This window comes from Electrophorus electricus, chromosome 2 (genome assembly GCF_041902795.1).
Source record: "Electrophorus electricus isolate QZ-2024a chromosome 2, ASM4190279v1, whole genome shotgun sequence".
NCBI classification, from domain to species: Eukaryota; Metazoa; Chordata; class Actinopteri; order Gymnotiformes; family Gymnotidae; genus Electrophorus; species Electrophorus electricus.
The window spans coordinates 26,539,471-26,555,170 of record NC_137498.1 but is presented as its reverse complement, the minus strand read 5'-3'; the positions used below and the strand labels follow the sequence as shown (position 1 = coordinate 26,555,170).

The following is a 15,700-nucleotide window of genomic DNA, read 5'->3' as shown; positions in this document are numbered from 1 at the left end:
TGTCACATAGAATGTCAATGGACCTAAAAAAAGAGGGACTTGAAGTGTAGAGAAATAAATAATGCTGATGTTGTTTTCCTTCAAGAAACTCATATTGGTGTAGGAGATGAACATTATCTTGAAGGAGATTTCAACACTGTACTGAATCCCTTTGTTGAAAAACTGAATTCCATGAGGTGACATTGTATCCCATAGTAAGTTATACTGTTGCATAGAAAAATTCATGACATCTCTTCATTTGATTAACATCTGGAGAAGAATGAACCCAGGAAAACAGAATTACACATTCAACAAAGGTCACAAAGTCACGGCTGGATTATTTCTTCATACCAGAAGAGTGTATGTGGCATGTTAGGGGATGTGAAATAAACAATTTACACAGGCCAGACCATCAACCCCTTACTTTGGAGATGAACAATGTCTCTGTGAGTCCTTGCAAAAAAGATCCAAAGATAGAGTTTTTTAGTGGCCCCTGGCTTTCTGGTGCAGAACTTTGGGCAAAATCCAAATAAGGAAGTCATGTCAGTCATTATTTATAAATTAGTTTACACAGTACATTAGTTAGGAAGGGTTTGGGGAAACATTTCCAAGTTAACTAACATTCTTAAGATCAAGTTAAGTTCTTAGAATTATGAACCTTTTGGGAGCACACCCCAGTACTGACCTCATATATACTACATGCAAGTGATCATTTTAGGTTTTTCTTGCAAATTGTATTCCTATTTAAAAGGTGTTCTTGTCCTTTAGGTAGTTATGTCTTAAACACCTCCATTGTCTTTGGTTGATATTTATGGATACAAGAAGAAATCCTGGCACACTTCCAGTCAGTCCTTCACCTCAACTCTTTATTCACCACAAGGCACAAATATGGACTTGGCAACATCTGACCCTGTGGCTTCCATTTTCACAAAATATGTCCTGATATTACATCTTGTATTTGATCATAAATTTAACACACATGCTCTTTTGGTTATTGTTCATTTTTAGTTTAGTTGTGGATAACATTTTTGCCATGAAAATTATTTTGCACCAAAATATTTTTCTTATTTCAGTGAACTGCACTAATTACGCTATGTTGTCTTGTGTCTTGAGACCAACCATGTTTGCAGTCGTTACCTTGAAAACCTCTGGGGAGACGGTGGTGACAGCAAGTAATTGGTTGACTGAAGATAAAAAACAATCCTTCTGGCCACCTTTTAAGTCACCTGATCATTACAAAAGTGCTGTTGTGAACAGATCTCTACCTTCAGCTGAAGGAACAATGTGGGAAAAATTAGATATTGATTTCCATGCAGAATGTGGTATGAATTATAAACTGTACATGTAGCATGAGTTATGAATTTTAAAATGTTCTTCTTAAAAAAATAATTATGACCACAATTAATACAGCATGAATATATATATATATATTTTTTAAATGTTCTTGAGCAACCTATGGTGAAGCAAAGAATCTACAAGAAGCTTTCAAGAGGTAAGTCATGGTAATTAATGTTACTTTTATGTGAGAGCTGTCCATCATTTTTGTTGTTTTGGTTCTGTGCTCCAGTGCACTGGAATGCACTTTAATTATGATCACTGTATGAAGTACAGCCTATATTGCTGATGTTCTTGTCAATGACATCAGCAGGATCAGTTGTATTGTACAGAGGCATCTTAACTGCTTAATTTCAATCAAATGCCAAAATTAGGCTTGGCAGAACATCACTAGGAAAGACACTCCTCTTTGATGCGTGTGTGTGTCTCAGATGTTAGGAGGATATGGACTGCAAAGAACTTGAAACCATGTACTAAGCAGAATAAATACTAAGCAATATTATTTAAAGAATCAATTTTTTAAAATTATGTTTGGTCATATGAAATACTGGAACTATGTACAGTGCTTTGAAAAATTATTTGCCCCTTACCTAATTTCTTCTGTTTTTGCCAGTTTGTCACATTTGAATGTTTCAGATCGTCCAAGTAATTTTAATATGAGACAACGTGAGTAAATGCAAAATTAATCTTTTATAGATTTTTTTTTCAAAACCTATATGAAAATTATTTAGCAGAAGAACAGAAATATTTAAATGTAGCAAATATGCAAAATTAGAACAAATTGGGATTACTTTTTCACAGCACTGTATGAAAAATGTCATGATTTCTATGTACTTCACCCAGTACAGTTTTAAATACCTTTGAACTGATTCTGACATTCTGTACTTTAATCTCAATTTGTTTCATTTGAAATCCAGTGTACACAGCCAACTAACAAACATGGCCTCTTTCAAAATGCTCATAGACTTCACTGTAAGCCCTTATTTGTGTGTACATAGCACACCCATTAATTTTGATAACAGATAATTTTGATAATTTTGATAATATAATAATTAACATATTTTATTCAGATCTTAAAGTGAAATAATACGAAAATATGCTAAATAAAAGTACATTATATTAGCTTGCAAATGTTACTTTGCTGTAATTACTTAAATTGTTTTCCAAGAAAGCCACAATAATTTAAGCATACAGTGCCCTCCAAAAATACTGACAACCCTTGTAAGCATGAGCAAGACAGGCTATAAAAAACATTTATTATTACTTATGTTTTTTTGCCTTTTATTCACATATTAACAAAAACAAACCATTCTTGGAAGTACAATGGCTGAAATAAATCTAAATGTAATTAAATAATGATTTTTCTCATCTATGTGTGCCACAAATTGAAATTCTTATGACTGAAATCTAATTTAAGCATATTTTTAGTTGTATTTTAGGTTTTAAAGTTCACTTGAGCAATTAGGAACACAATTGCTCTACCATGACATCTGTTTCACCAAGATATAAATATGAGATGACACACAGACCAAATTCCTCTAGTCATCAGTCATCCATCATGACAAAGACCACAGAAACGCAAAATTGATGTGACAAAAGGTTGTAGAGCTGCACTAATCAAACAATGGCTACAAGAAAATAGATAACAAGTTGGAAATGTATATTTCTACTTTAATTTCAATGTTCTTCATTTAAAGGTTGACTTTTGTTAATATTTAGAAAAAAATATCAAAAGGACCTTCCTGAAGTGGGGCCTTGCTATGGCAGAAGGGATTTGGTGGTTTAATGATCTATAGGACTATGCCATCAGCAGCATTAAGCTCCTGGTAGGGTCTCTTATGATGAGCAGGTTTGGGGCAAAGATTCAGATATACATGATCCATAAACACCCTTGAGATGAATAATACCTTAGTATCGGGTATGCTACCTGGAGGAGGGCTACCAGGACCTACCCATGGAGCCAGGCCTGAGGGTAGTGTTCATGTACCTGGTGGATGGGTTGCCTAAGTAATCTAATGGGCTCAGTCCAAGAGGCAACATGGGAAGACTGTGTGGGCCCACTACTTCCAAGGTCCAATGGAAGCATTTAGTACAGTGGAATGGCCAGAAGTATTACAGACCTTGGCAGTGGAAATTTGTTCTTGTAATATGGAATGTGCAGATGAGAGCTATAGATATAGTTTGGCTCACCTTTATGCACAGTGTGGGCTCTGGAATCAAGCTCCTTAATTGGGCTGGTCTGTCTCCTGCTCACGAGTTGCCAATGGTGTGATAAACTCGACAGGTGTGGGGAAACTCATATTCCTGGCTGGTGATTACATAGTTGGAGTTTGTCCCAGGAGATGAAAGGGAAACCTCAATGTAACCTGTAGAGAGCAAAAATGTTGTGTGCATGTACGCCAAACAGCAGTGCAGAGTATTCGGACTTCTTGGAGAAAGTTGGTGGAATTCTGTAATTGTTTTGCTGGGAGACATCAGTGGTCACACGTGCAATGACTATGAGACCTGGAGAGGAGTGATTGGGAGGAATAGTTTGCCTGAACTGAACCAAAATGTTGGGATGCTATTGGACCTCTATACAAGACATGGTTTTGTACATAATAAATACCATGTTAGAACAAAACGTTGCTTATAAGAGCACTTGATACAAGAGTACCTTGAGCAAAAGGTCAATAATTAAATAAATGGCTCTGTCATCTGAATTGAGGCCATATGTTTTGGATACACAGGTGAAGAGAGGTGCTGAGCTGTCAACTGATTAGCATCTGGTGGTGAGACTTGGTAGACCCAATTGTGTAGTACAGGTCTGCTGGGAAAGAAACTTGTACAGGACTCTGTCCAGAATTATTTTAACTCCCTCTTACAAGAGAGATTCTCACATATTCTAAAAGAAGATGGAGACATATAATTTGAATCGAACCTGAATGAAGATTTCCATTGTGGAAGCAGCTGTGCATACCTGTGGCCCAAATCTTTTTGGTGCCTGTTAAAGCAACAACCCAAAAACCCAATGTTGGACACCAGTGTTCTAGATACCACCAAGCAGAAGAAGGAGGGTTTCCAGGCTTGGTTGGATTGGAGAACTCCTGATTCAGCTGAAGAGTAATGGTGGGAGCAAAGTGTTTGCTTTGTGAGCAAAAAGTGGCTTTGGCAGTTGCAGAAACAAAATCCAGAGCATAGGATGAGACTGGCAAAGCCATAAAGAATTACTTTTGGGCAGGCTCAAGGAGGTTTTGGGAAATGCTGCCACAACTGTACTCAGCAAGGTTAAAGCTTTGAACTTAACTAAGTTGAACTCAACTAAGTAAATATTATCAGGTATTCAAAAGAGCACTTTGAAAAACTGCTTAACCCAAGAAACCTGTGCAGTAGGTAGGACCAGACTTGGGTATCAGATTCCCTCTGCCTGGCTGAAGTCACTGAGGTAGTTGAAAAGTTCCTTCCAAGGATTCACCCATCCTTGGAAGGAAGGCATTTGATGTTGGGTGAGCTGTCTTGACTGTGGAGGAAAAATCAATTGGACTCGAGCCAGATGTGCAGATGAGTGAGCTTTATTGGTTCTGTCCCTTATGCACAGAGGGAGAGAAACCTCAAACTTCTCTCTCACATGAGTTCATATGCCCCCACCATTCCCTGTTGTTCCCTCATGCGTTAATCTCGTGATTCCAGGTGCCAGGCATCTCAACCATCCTTGAACATTCTTTCCTGCTAAAAACAAGTTGTTACTCCCTGCTGCCACACCCCTGCCCAGCAACTGTCATATTCCATCACTTCTCTATTCGCCTTTCTTGCAGACTGGTCAAGACAAGGGCAAACAAGCATTAAGCATTTTCCCTCATATGACATGTATTTATAATATTTAATGAACTTTTGGAACAGTGCTTCTAGATTGGCAAACTTGGATGATGGTCTTAATATTTCAGAAAGAGTACCAGAGTTTGTGTGCAAGCTATGGATGTATTACACTTTTCATTTTCCCTGGAAACATCTATGCCAAGGTACTGGAAAAGAGACTTGATCCTATTGTGGAATTTCAGGTTCAGGTAGAACAATGCAGATTGCATCCTGGCTGTAAAACAATAGCCCAGTTCTTTACCCTCTCCAAAATGGTTGAGGGGGCATGGGAGTTTATCACTCCAGTATGCCTGTGTTTTATTGATCTATAATATCAATCTGTAACTCATTTGAAAATATAAAAGACAAATAAAAAGCCAAACTGAGTTTTAAGAATGACATGTTTACTTTGATTAAATGATTAAAACAAGAAATGTGATCTGCATTCTTAGATGGCAGACCTTTTCTGATGACCCAAATGCATTTTATTGTGTAGCTATGAGTTCTAGTGTGTAGCTATTTTAAGATGATTCACTAAGTGCTGGTGCTACTACAGATTAGCCACTACATGTTTTGCTCTGTCAAATATTTTCTATAAAATGTAGATGCAACTCTAACAAAAGAAAACACTCAAGAATGGGGGATACAGTAGAAAAAGGCTTTTATTTCTGTTCTGAACAGGCTCCTGAACCTCTCAGCACTAGCTGTAATGACTGGTAGTCTGCAGTAAAGAATGGTAAGCGTGAGATCTTTCTTGTGGTGTAGCTAGTCCAGTTTCATGACAGGAAGGCAGAGTCTGGGAAGTATCTGAGTGCCAGGCAGAAGGTGAAGAATGTAAAGGAAGCATAGTTTGTTAACCAAAAGAGCAGGCAGACAGAAGAAATGTTTAGTATGCAACAACAGAATGGCAATACTTTGTGAGGAGGAATGGGAAGAGAGCTTTATAAGAAGGAAGTACTAAGAGTGGATAACTAAAAAAAGATAAAGAAGGATCAGGAGGGAGTAGTTAGAATTCAGGTGAGTCCAAGTGTATCTGTAAGTTGGTTCTCATGATAAGAGATTTTACTTCTAATTGGTTCATAAAATTAAAATAATGACTACATTGGCTGAAAAATGACCATTAACTGCTGCTGCATTGTGTATGAATGAGGGCAGCAGAATTTAATCTTGCTAGCAGCAGACAAACACCAACCCCTTCAAAAAAACCTCCTCAAATCTGCAGGATAGCTGGTCTAATACAGCATGAATGGCCTATTATCATTCAAAAATGTTTTCAGGTATGAGCCCAACAAAATGTGAAAAAGGCAAAGCAAAGTATTTTTGGAGGGCACTGTACTTGCAGTGAAACAGGCCTTTATCAACATGTCAGTTAAATATTTGCTGGGAATAATTATGAGCACCTACTTTCACAATCAAATATTGCATTGTTTTTTTACTTTTTAAAAAGATCTACCTCAGTGTTTCAAGTCCCACCTCTCAAAAAAAAAATCACAGCAAAGAATTTAAACCCAACTTCAGTGCTACCTGTACCATCCCAGTCAACCCAAAAAACTGGAATAACACATTTAGCTGGTTCAAGAACAAGCTCAGGTTTCAGCTCAAAGGGTAAGTAAATATCTTCTGTGTTTCAGTGTTCAGATACAAAATTAAACCAAATAAATGAAATAATTATGCTTTGTTCAACAGAGTGGGACAAACTCTTCAAAATGCTGACAGAAATCAATGGCAAAGTACAAAAAAATTCTGATATGTTAGCTGACTTATTGATGAGATGCAATCAGGCTGGAACTTCTTGCAACACAGAATATTATAAGATCAAATTACCTCTTAAAACCCTTGAAGAGGTTACTGATTTTGAAAAGGATTTGGAAAACAAAACAGACTTTGTAAGTAAACATGACATTCCTGTCTATGAATCTATTGTTGTGATCCCTGCACATTTCTACAATTACAATATCAAGGTGACTCATTTCCATACATAAGCATTATATACAATGGGTAAGAATAGCAGCGGTCTCTATTCTAACAGTATGAATTTGTGCAAATCGTTCAGATCTTTGAAAAGTTTTTTTGCTTTGCATTCGGTACACTCCCTTTGATTTTGAGCAGGACATCATGCACGACATGCCTTCCTTTATGGTAGCAGAAAATGACAGAATTGTGCCTTAGCATTCACATTTATGCCAGATTTTTGACTGAAGGAGCCTTTAAATTAAATCTCTATTAATAAATGCTGAGTAACCAATTACCCTATCAGCCTCAACTACCCCACATGCTCTTACCCCTCAACCCTAATTACTCCATAGGTTAACAGGTCTCAGGCACAACTGCCCCACAGCTAAATATCCCCTCAACCACCACCACCCCAACAGCTAAATAACCCCTCAACATCAACTATGCTACAGCCAGTTAGCCCCTGACCACAACTACCCCAACAGCTAAATAATCCCTTAGCCTCAGCTACCCCACAACCAATTATCCCAACACTAATTACTTCTACCATCATATAGCCCTCAAGCACAACTACCTCCACAGTGAAATAACACATAAGCAACTACCCAACAGCTTAATAACCCATCAGCCTTAACTACGCCACAGCCAATTACCCTTGACCAAAAATCAGCTACAACTATCCCAACAGCTAAATACCCTCTCATCCTCAACTACCCCACAACCATAGCAGCACTCCATAGCAACCACTTAGCACTCCATAGCAACCACTTAGCAAGACCATAGCAGCCACTTAGTAACACCCTAGCAAGCACTTGGATCCGCATAGCAACCACATGGTACCACCTTAGCAACCACATGGGACACCATAGCAAATACATGGTAACATGCTAGCAACCACCTGGGATACCATAGCAATCACCTAGCACCACCATAGCAACTACTTGGTAACACCCTAGCAACCACTTGGAACTCCATAGGAACCACTTGTTAATGCAATAGCAACCACTTAGGACCCCATAGCAACCACTTGGTAACACCCTAGCAATGACATAGCAACTCTGTGGACCACTTAATTTCTTGTTTGTCTCATTTAAAAACTCTGTGCATATTATATAACATTTTACAATGTTTTACTTTTTTCTAATATCATCAAATTCAGTATAATTACTTATTTTCTCTGTCTAGAATTAAAGGAACAATATGTAATATATAAATTGTATTGAATAATGTCCATGCTGTCATCAGAAATTAAGGGAAAATGCTAAGATGAAAAACAGGCTTCTCTAACAACAGTATGTAGTTCCCTTGTAGTTTCATACTGGAACAGAAAGTTTGTTTGTAATTTGGCCTCTGCTCTCACCAACTGCCCAGTTCCCAGTACCATTTTGACATTGTGGGTTGCAAGATATGAAACATATTTGGCAGCAAACACACATGCTGCTGTCATGGAAACAAGGAAATGAAATGGATTTACTGAACAGAAATAGTGAAAGATTCTGCTAACGTAAAAGTCCCTGCCATCCTCTTAAAAACTCCCTTATAATAATAATAATAATAATAATAATAATAATAATAATAATAATAATAATAAGTTATTTATATAACCCCTTTCACAAAAACCCAAGGTCCCTATAAAAGCATAGTGAATAGAAATCTAAGAAAAGAGTTTTTTACACTGAGTTTTAAAGATAGTGAGAGAGAAACAGAAGCAAATAGGTGTAGGGGGGGAGTTCCAGAGGGAAGTTGCTGCAACAATAAACAACCAGCTATCTATTGTGGACAGCCTAAACCTGGGGACAGTGAGGAGACCTACCTCAGAGGACGTTAATGAAAGAGATGGAATGTATGGGCAGAGTAAGTTAGCAATATAAGTGATTATGTAAGTGATTATGCAATAAATAGGAAAAGAAATGTTATAGAGACAGCACTTTAAAATAGAGATGGGAGTGAGATCAAACTGCGATGACATCATTTTGGAATTAGAGATTATCTTGGTCATAGAGTTTGTATTGACAGTTTGTAATGACAGAAGAGAAATCATAAAAGGTATGAGCAGGGAGGGGGACAATTTAAGGAGAGCAATAAGATCTTAGGGGCATCATGATAGATGGCACTAACCTTATCTTGAAAAAATATGGGAAATGCTTTGCATTTTCCTGGAGAACTGCTTACAGCCTTAAGTTTATTAACAGTAGAAAAAAGCTTCTTAGAATTATGGCCAACACTATTTAGTATTTTAGAAAAGTATGATGAGTGGGCTGTATTCAAAGTGCCCGTGTATTTAACTAAATGGTCAGAGTATGCAAGGGAATACACATGCAATGCACTTTTCTTAACTAAACACTCAAGGTGTCTGCCAGATCTTTTTAAGGGACAGAGGTCAGGGGTGAACCAGGGAGAAGAGTGGGTGGCAGGCATAGATAGAGTTACCAAGACAGCAGAAACAGACTGGTTGTAGATAGAGATTGCATCCTTGAGGAAAGATAGCAAATTAATTTTTGAAAGATCAGTAGATTTTACATAAGCAGAGGATGACAGAGGTTTAGTAGCAGAGAAGTTATGATAAGAGACAAAGATCTTATAGACCTAAGGGGTTTTGAATAGGGATTAGAGAGCATAGCACTGATTACTTTATGATCAGAAAAGCCTATATATAAACCAGATACAGTGTTTACAGTAGAACAAATTATACCCAAAATATGACCAGGCTTATGGGTAAGAAAGTCAAGAAGTTGTGTTAAAGCAAAACAACTCAGCAGAGACACAAAGTCCATAGATAAGGAGGACATAGAATCCAGATTAATATTAAAGTCACCAAGTACAACCAGTCTTAGAGAAGGAACTGATGCTAGTCAGTAGCTCACTAAAGTGCATGCATGAATACTACAGGAATTCTGTTGTAGACCATTTAGGGGGTCGATAAACCAGTAAAATTACAGAGGTAGTAGTGCTAGACTGAGGGCCACATATTCAAAAGAAAGTGTCTTCTGCAGTTTATAAAAGCTGAGTCAATGGCCTGGGGGTACAAAGGTAATTGTAGCCCTGAGGAGTAGCCACATACAGGCATAAGTATTCACTGACACTTGTCAGGTTTCAGTTAAGAAGAATTGGTCCAGGTTGTAGTAACTAATGAGTTCATGAAACAGAGCAGCTTTGTCCTTAAGTCATCGACAGTTAAGTAAGGCTAGGTTGCAAGCAGGTTGCATACAGGACAACGCAGTCTGGTTCTTCCCTATCTGTAGCAAGTCATCTGATTGAGGAACAGCACGAAGAACACTGTCATCCAATCCCCAGGTACTTTTAGCATCCATATTCCTATTCCCACAACCAACAGTCCAGAAAGTAGGAAGTTGTAGGAGTAGTAGGTTTGCATTTTGCTTCCCAATGGATGTAGCAAAGTTATCAAGCAATACCAGTAGAGTGGCAGAGGTTGTAAACAGGCACATCAAGACATAGATGGGACCATATACAGCTAAGATCTGATGACAAGTATGTAAACAGAAGCCCATCGCAGTAGTCATGAGTAGCAGAGCCTAGGTCAAGGATTTTTTAAATGGCAAACAGTCAAAAAGAGAAACCCTAAAAAGCGCATAGTTGCCAGAGGAACTCCCATGCACCAAACTCGGTGCTATTGCTACATTAGCCAAATACCACGAACCAGCACATATCAGTCAGTTCAACAGCATGCAATGCAGCCGACAAAGAAGCTGACAGCTAGCAGCCGAGTCAGAGAGAAGCGAATCTCACTCACCTTGCAGCTCATGGATAGGGAAGTGTGAAGAGGGTATGCAGCCACAGCAAAAGCAACTAGTGGTGTGGAAGACCCTAGAAGGTCTAGTGCACAGATACATAGCAGGCAGCAAAGTGTCCACAGGTGCTGACAGTGGGAAAAAGAACAATTATGTCCAGTATCAAATAGATAACACTATCCACTGGTGGCATCAAAAGGGGAAACCGCAGTTTTGCTCAGGAGTAACAATGACAGCAGTTATTAAACTCAGCATTCCCTCACCCAGAAGCAGAAAAAAGAGACGTGACCAGAGATGTACTAAATCTTGAGTAAATATGGGTAATGACTTTGTAAGATGGAGATATCTTAGAGACTAAGAGAACTTTAAAACGAATGCTGAGTTGATGAATTTTTCTCCTGAGCAGGTATGCACAGAGTTAATGATAACTATCCTTAACAAATTTATCATGTCTGTCTGTTTATTTATTCCGGCATTTTAAGTAATTTCAACACTTGAATACTTTCATTCATACTCTGTGGTCCATGTGCAGCCGGGTTCTAAAGGCAGCATGTATTTGAGACACACTGATAAGTGGTGACATGATAACATAGTGCTGGCTAATGCTAGAAGGATGAATAATTCTGGGCTGGGCTGCAAGAAGAAAGAGCAGTAGGCTACTACTTCGTTATCTGTTAAATTGAGCAGTATATTATCAGGACCTGCAAAATAATAAATCCAACTCCACAACTTGTATTTTCAGAGCAGTTTGCTTTTGTTTTTGGGATAACAGGCTTAGCTTTGGCTATTGGACATAACCAGCCATGCATCTAGCTAACACCACAAGAGTTATTAAAAAGCCACATGAGCTGGTTTATAATTTGCAAACAATAAAAACATTGCAAATATATATATTACCTGATCAACTTACAATGTAGGACTCATTTGTCACTTGTCATTGCGAAATTTTAATGTTGTGCTCATCTTGTGGTTGTTCATGTAGGTTCAGTGTCCTCAACCTGGGAGCCCAAGAGGGCTTTGATTCTGGGGAATGGAAGGGGGCAGAGATCTCTCCAATATTTTGAATTTGGACTGCACTGCCCATTTTAAATGCTGGATAGCAATATTATTTATTGGTCCTTTAAACTTCTCTACTTATATGCTAAACATAATGTTCTCAAATGGTAGATGAGAAAAGCAGCAGATCATTGGTTTATAATAATAAAATTAATTATACAGATTATTAAATGAAAATTATGCAATTAAGTGAAGCTAATAAAACCACATACCCTGAAATAATAATACATTTACTTCACTTCTTCAAAGATCTAATTAAATTCAGGGTATATGTGTGAACGAAAAGCTTGTTGATGCATCTGATCATTTTCTTTTTTATAGATTGATTATTTGTTAAGTCTTGAAGGTGTTGGACAAAAGAATATCATAAGAACAATAATGACATCTGTCATGACTGATGATCTTGCTGAGAAGTTCACCTGGAAGGGAAAAAACAAAAAACCCATGTCTGCTCTTACTTTAACTAGAGTAATCAAAGGTCAACTTATTTATATTTCTTTAACACCTTTCTGAGTCTTTAGGCTTTGTTTGTCATAACATATATAGAAATTATCATTGGCTTACCACACTGGGTTCTGTAAGAACACTACAGATCTGTTGAACTCAGTGTTTCAAATATGCTTCCATTTCCTTTTCTTTCATTTCAGCTGCTGCACAAAAACATGGGATAGAGGATACTGACTCAGAAAAAGAAATTAAACTTTGGCTGAGGGCCGCTTCTGATCGTGTTGTGTGCAGCAGAAAAAAGTCAAGAGGTCAGTGAGAGTATTATAAAGCTAATTACAAACATGGATATTTCACATTAGATCTGTTTTAGGGATAAAGAACCACTAAAACAGTCAGGCCTCACCTTTGTTACAGAGACCTCTTGTACGGTTGCAGTGATTTCCAAAAGTTGGTCCACCAACACAAAGTCCAAGTGGCAAGCTTCATTATTGTGTAATTTGTTATATTTTCCCCAAGGTGGGAGTTTTATGGAATCATTCTAAAGTATTAAAGTTTAAAGTATCTATGTAGGCAATTGTCAAAAGTAAAAGTACTATGAGTTATTATAGCTTTGTTGTTTTGATAAACACTTTCAAATATATGCTTAAAATAAAGCCAAGGGGGCAGCAGTACTGTGACCTCTTCTGAGAGTGGAACATTACACACATCTAGGATATTCTTTTTAATGTTATATCTGTATAGTTATAGCTAGCTTTTTGGCTTATGTGTAAGTGCAAGAGATCAACTAAATTAGTCAATTAAAATGTGCATTCTGACTAATTTACTTCAGTAAGAAAGTGTATATTTTTTTCAGATAGTTTACATAATGCAGGTTTACCCTGCTTCAGAGTAACAGATATCATTACATGCAGCAGACAGTGAAGTGAAATGACTTTGGAATGTAGTAACGTGAAAATAAAATATCTTAAAATGAAAACATTTTAAATACAAATACTTTATTGCATAATTACAAGACAAAGCACATATATTTAATTACAGTCTGCCACAGAACACTGTAAGACTGTCATTGTAACATTGCAACACGGAGTGTTGCAGACACAAAAGGCGGACACAAATGCTGAAAAGAGCGAGATTTATTAAGGCCAAATCCATATTCGGGGTCATTACAGTGGTCTAGGGTCACAGAGCCAACAAGAACACTATCAAGATACATAAAAAACAGAAAGCAAAAAAGAAATAATGACCAAGAACCGGTATGGATTCATTGGGCTACAAGGTTAATATATATATAACTAAACAGACAACAAACAAGGAACCGCTGGAAGTAATAAGGAGCAGAGACTAGAAATGAAGGGCAGAAACCAGGAACCAAAACAAAGACACAAGACAGGTAACCAAAGGAACAGAGATGCCTGGGAGGGGCCAGACGTTATCAAGAAATATGCAAGGCACAGATTGTGTTCAGCATTGATTGAAAAATTGTGTGAAGAATGTAAGCTGTATTCATATAAAAATGTTAATTTAGTAGTGCAGGCCGTATGAGGCCCGTGAGCAATGAATAAAAAAATTTTCAGGGGAGGAGGCTGGTTCATTATAGATAACTTCTCATCTTCCTGATTGTTTAGTTATAAGTGCACAGAGGAACTTTTGAAATGTGTGATATCCATGGATGAAGGCACCTACAGCCCAGATTCCATATATGTAATACATACAGTTAAGTATGTTTCAAAAATAATTTATTTACAATTGCTAAGAAGACATTTGTTTTCCTTGTTTTGTAGATCCTGAACCTGACAACCAAACTGTGACTTATTTTATTGTCCCAGATGAACCCTGTGATTGCGAAGGCCATCAATCTGATTTTTTTTTCTCCTGAAAGAAATGTGTGGGGTTAAAATTAATCTGCTCTCCATTACTGCTTTATTTTACAGTATATGTTATGGTACAAACCATATAGTTAATAAAGGTTTATACAATTAATATAGATAATGGTCATTTTTTCTCTGGCTGTGGTAATGGGGATAACTGTCTTTCTCACTTATAATCATATCTCTGAGACATTATTCTTGTTAATGATAAATATTTTGCATAAATTTTGCATTATTTGATGACAGTTAAAACAGGTGATTGACAGCTAGTTTGAGCTGATTGTCAGATCTAACCTTGTTTTGTCTTGTTCTGTGCTAATATTAAACTGTTCTCACAGATGCTCAGTGGTGGAATTCTTTGTTGTTTCTTTATTACCTCCTTTAAGTGGTAGCTAGGACTTATTGAACATTAGCAAACAGCTCAAATGGCAGGGAAACACTTTAAAACAAATCCATTAAAACAAGTGAAAACATTTACATTACTGCTAATAGCTTTGTTAGGCATCACATGGCTACGATGTAGCTATAGGTTAACACTATCAAATATTAGCTTATCTAGCATCTGTTCAAAGGACAAAAGGGTCTATAAACACCAACATTCTCAAACATATACTCCAACATCAAATATATAACTACACTGAACAAATAAGTGAACTTAGAACAACTTTGGAACAGCATTCTCAGCTAAAAAAGGAGGAGGAGGTTCACTGACACAAGTACCCTTCCCCATGTGTATTTAATGAATGAAAGGAGAAAGTTTGTTGCTCTCCTTACTGCATTTTGCTCCCCCTTCTTGCAACTCCATTTACTGCAGTTCAGGAAATACTGGCATTGTTCTAGAACATTAATTCTTTCTAAATATTCCCTTCATTCATTATGGCCTCTCACATATGAAGTATGCAACCTAAATAAATTTTTCCAGTATGCAAAAGATGACTACTTTGGCCATGTTCCAGATAACCGAATGACTACTCTGGCCAGTATTCCAGTATATGACCAGAGTTATCTTTGTGGTGTAGTGCATCCCAGCAACAACAATGGTGAAAAAAACTTTCACAAGTTGGCTGAACTTTCATACATGCATGTGACCCAGTGGTATGGTTTGCATTTGTTGCGTACTGGATACGAAACTGCATACTACCACAGGGACTAGTATATACTGAGTGCAGAATGCAGTATACTGTATGTATGCAGTATATGTAATATACGTACTGTATATATGCAGTTTACAGTATATTTGAGACTAGGGCTAAAATACAGAATTTCATCCGTTTGAGCCACAAACACATAAACTGGAATCGTGGCATGTTGATGGATTACTAGTATTTTCTGGATTATTCTAATTCTGCATGACCCCACTGCTTGGGAGTTTTACATCACACATGCCTTGACATTTTGCTGTAGAATCTCCTCATACAGCTAAGAATTCATTTATTTCCCTGACACAAGCCATCTAGGCCTAAAGGCCTATTGACATTT

The 15,700-nt window shown here is 37.4% G+C and overlaps 1 protein-coding gene across 1 annotated transcript; it reads left to right on the top strand.

Moving 5' to 3' along the window:
• Nucleotides 1-624: 624 nt before the first annotated feature.
• On the top strand, nt 625-14,561 carry LOC145653187 (uncharacterized). Its single transcript, XM_081706113.1, has 8 exons — nt 625-1,326; nt 2,232-2,286; nt 3,227-3,286; nt 6,546-6,753; nt 6,835-7,034; nt 12,228-12,384; nt 12,554-12,661; nt 14,135-14,561. Exons 1-8 carry the CDS (start codon nt 959-961, stop codon nt 14,227-14,229), a joined length of 1,251 nt encoding a protein of 416 aa, XP_081562239.1. The 5' UTR covers nt 625-958; the 3' UTR covers nt 14,230-14,561.
• The last annotated feature ends 1,139 nt before the right edge of the window (nt 14,562-15,700 follow it).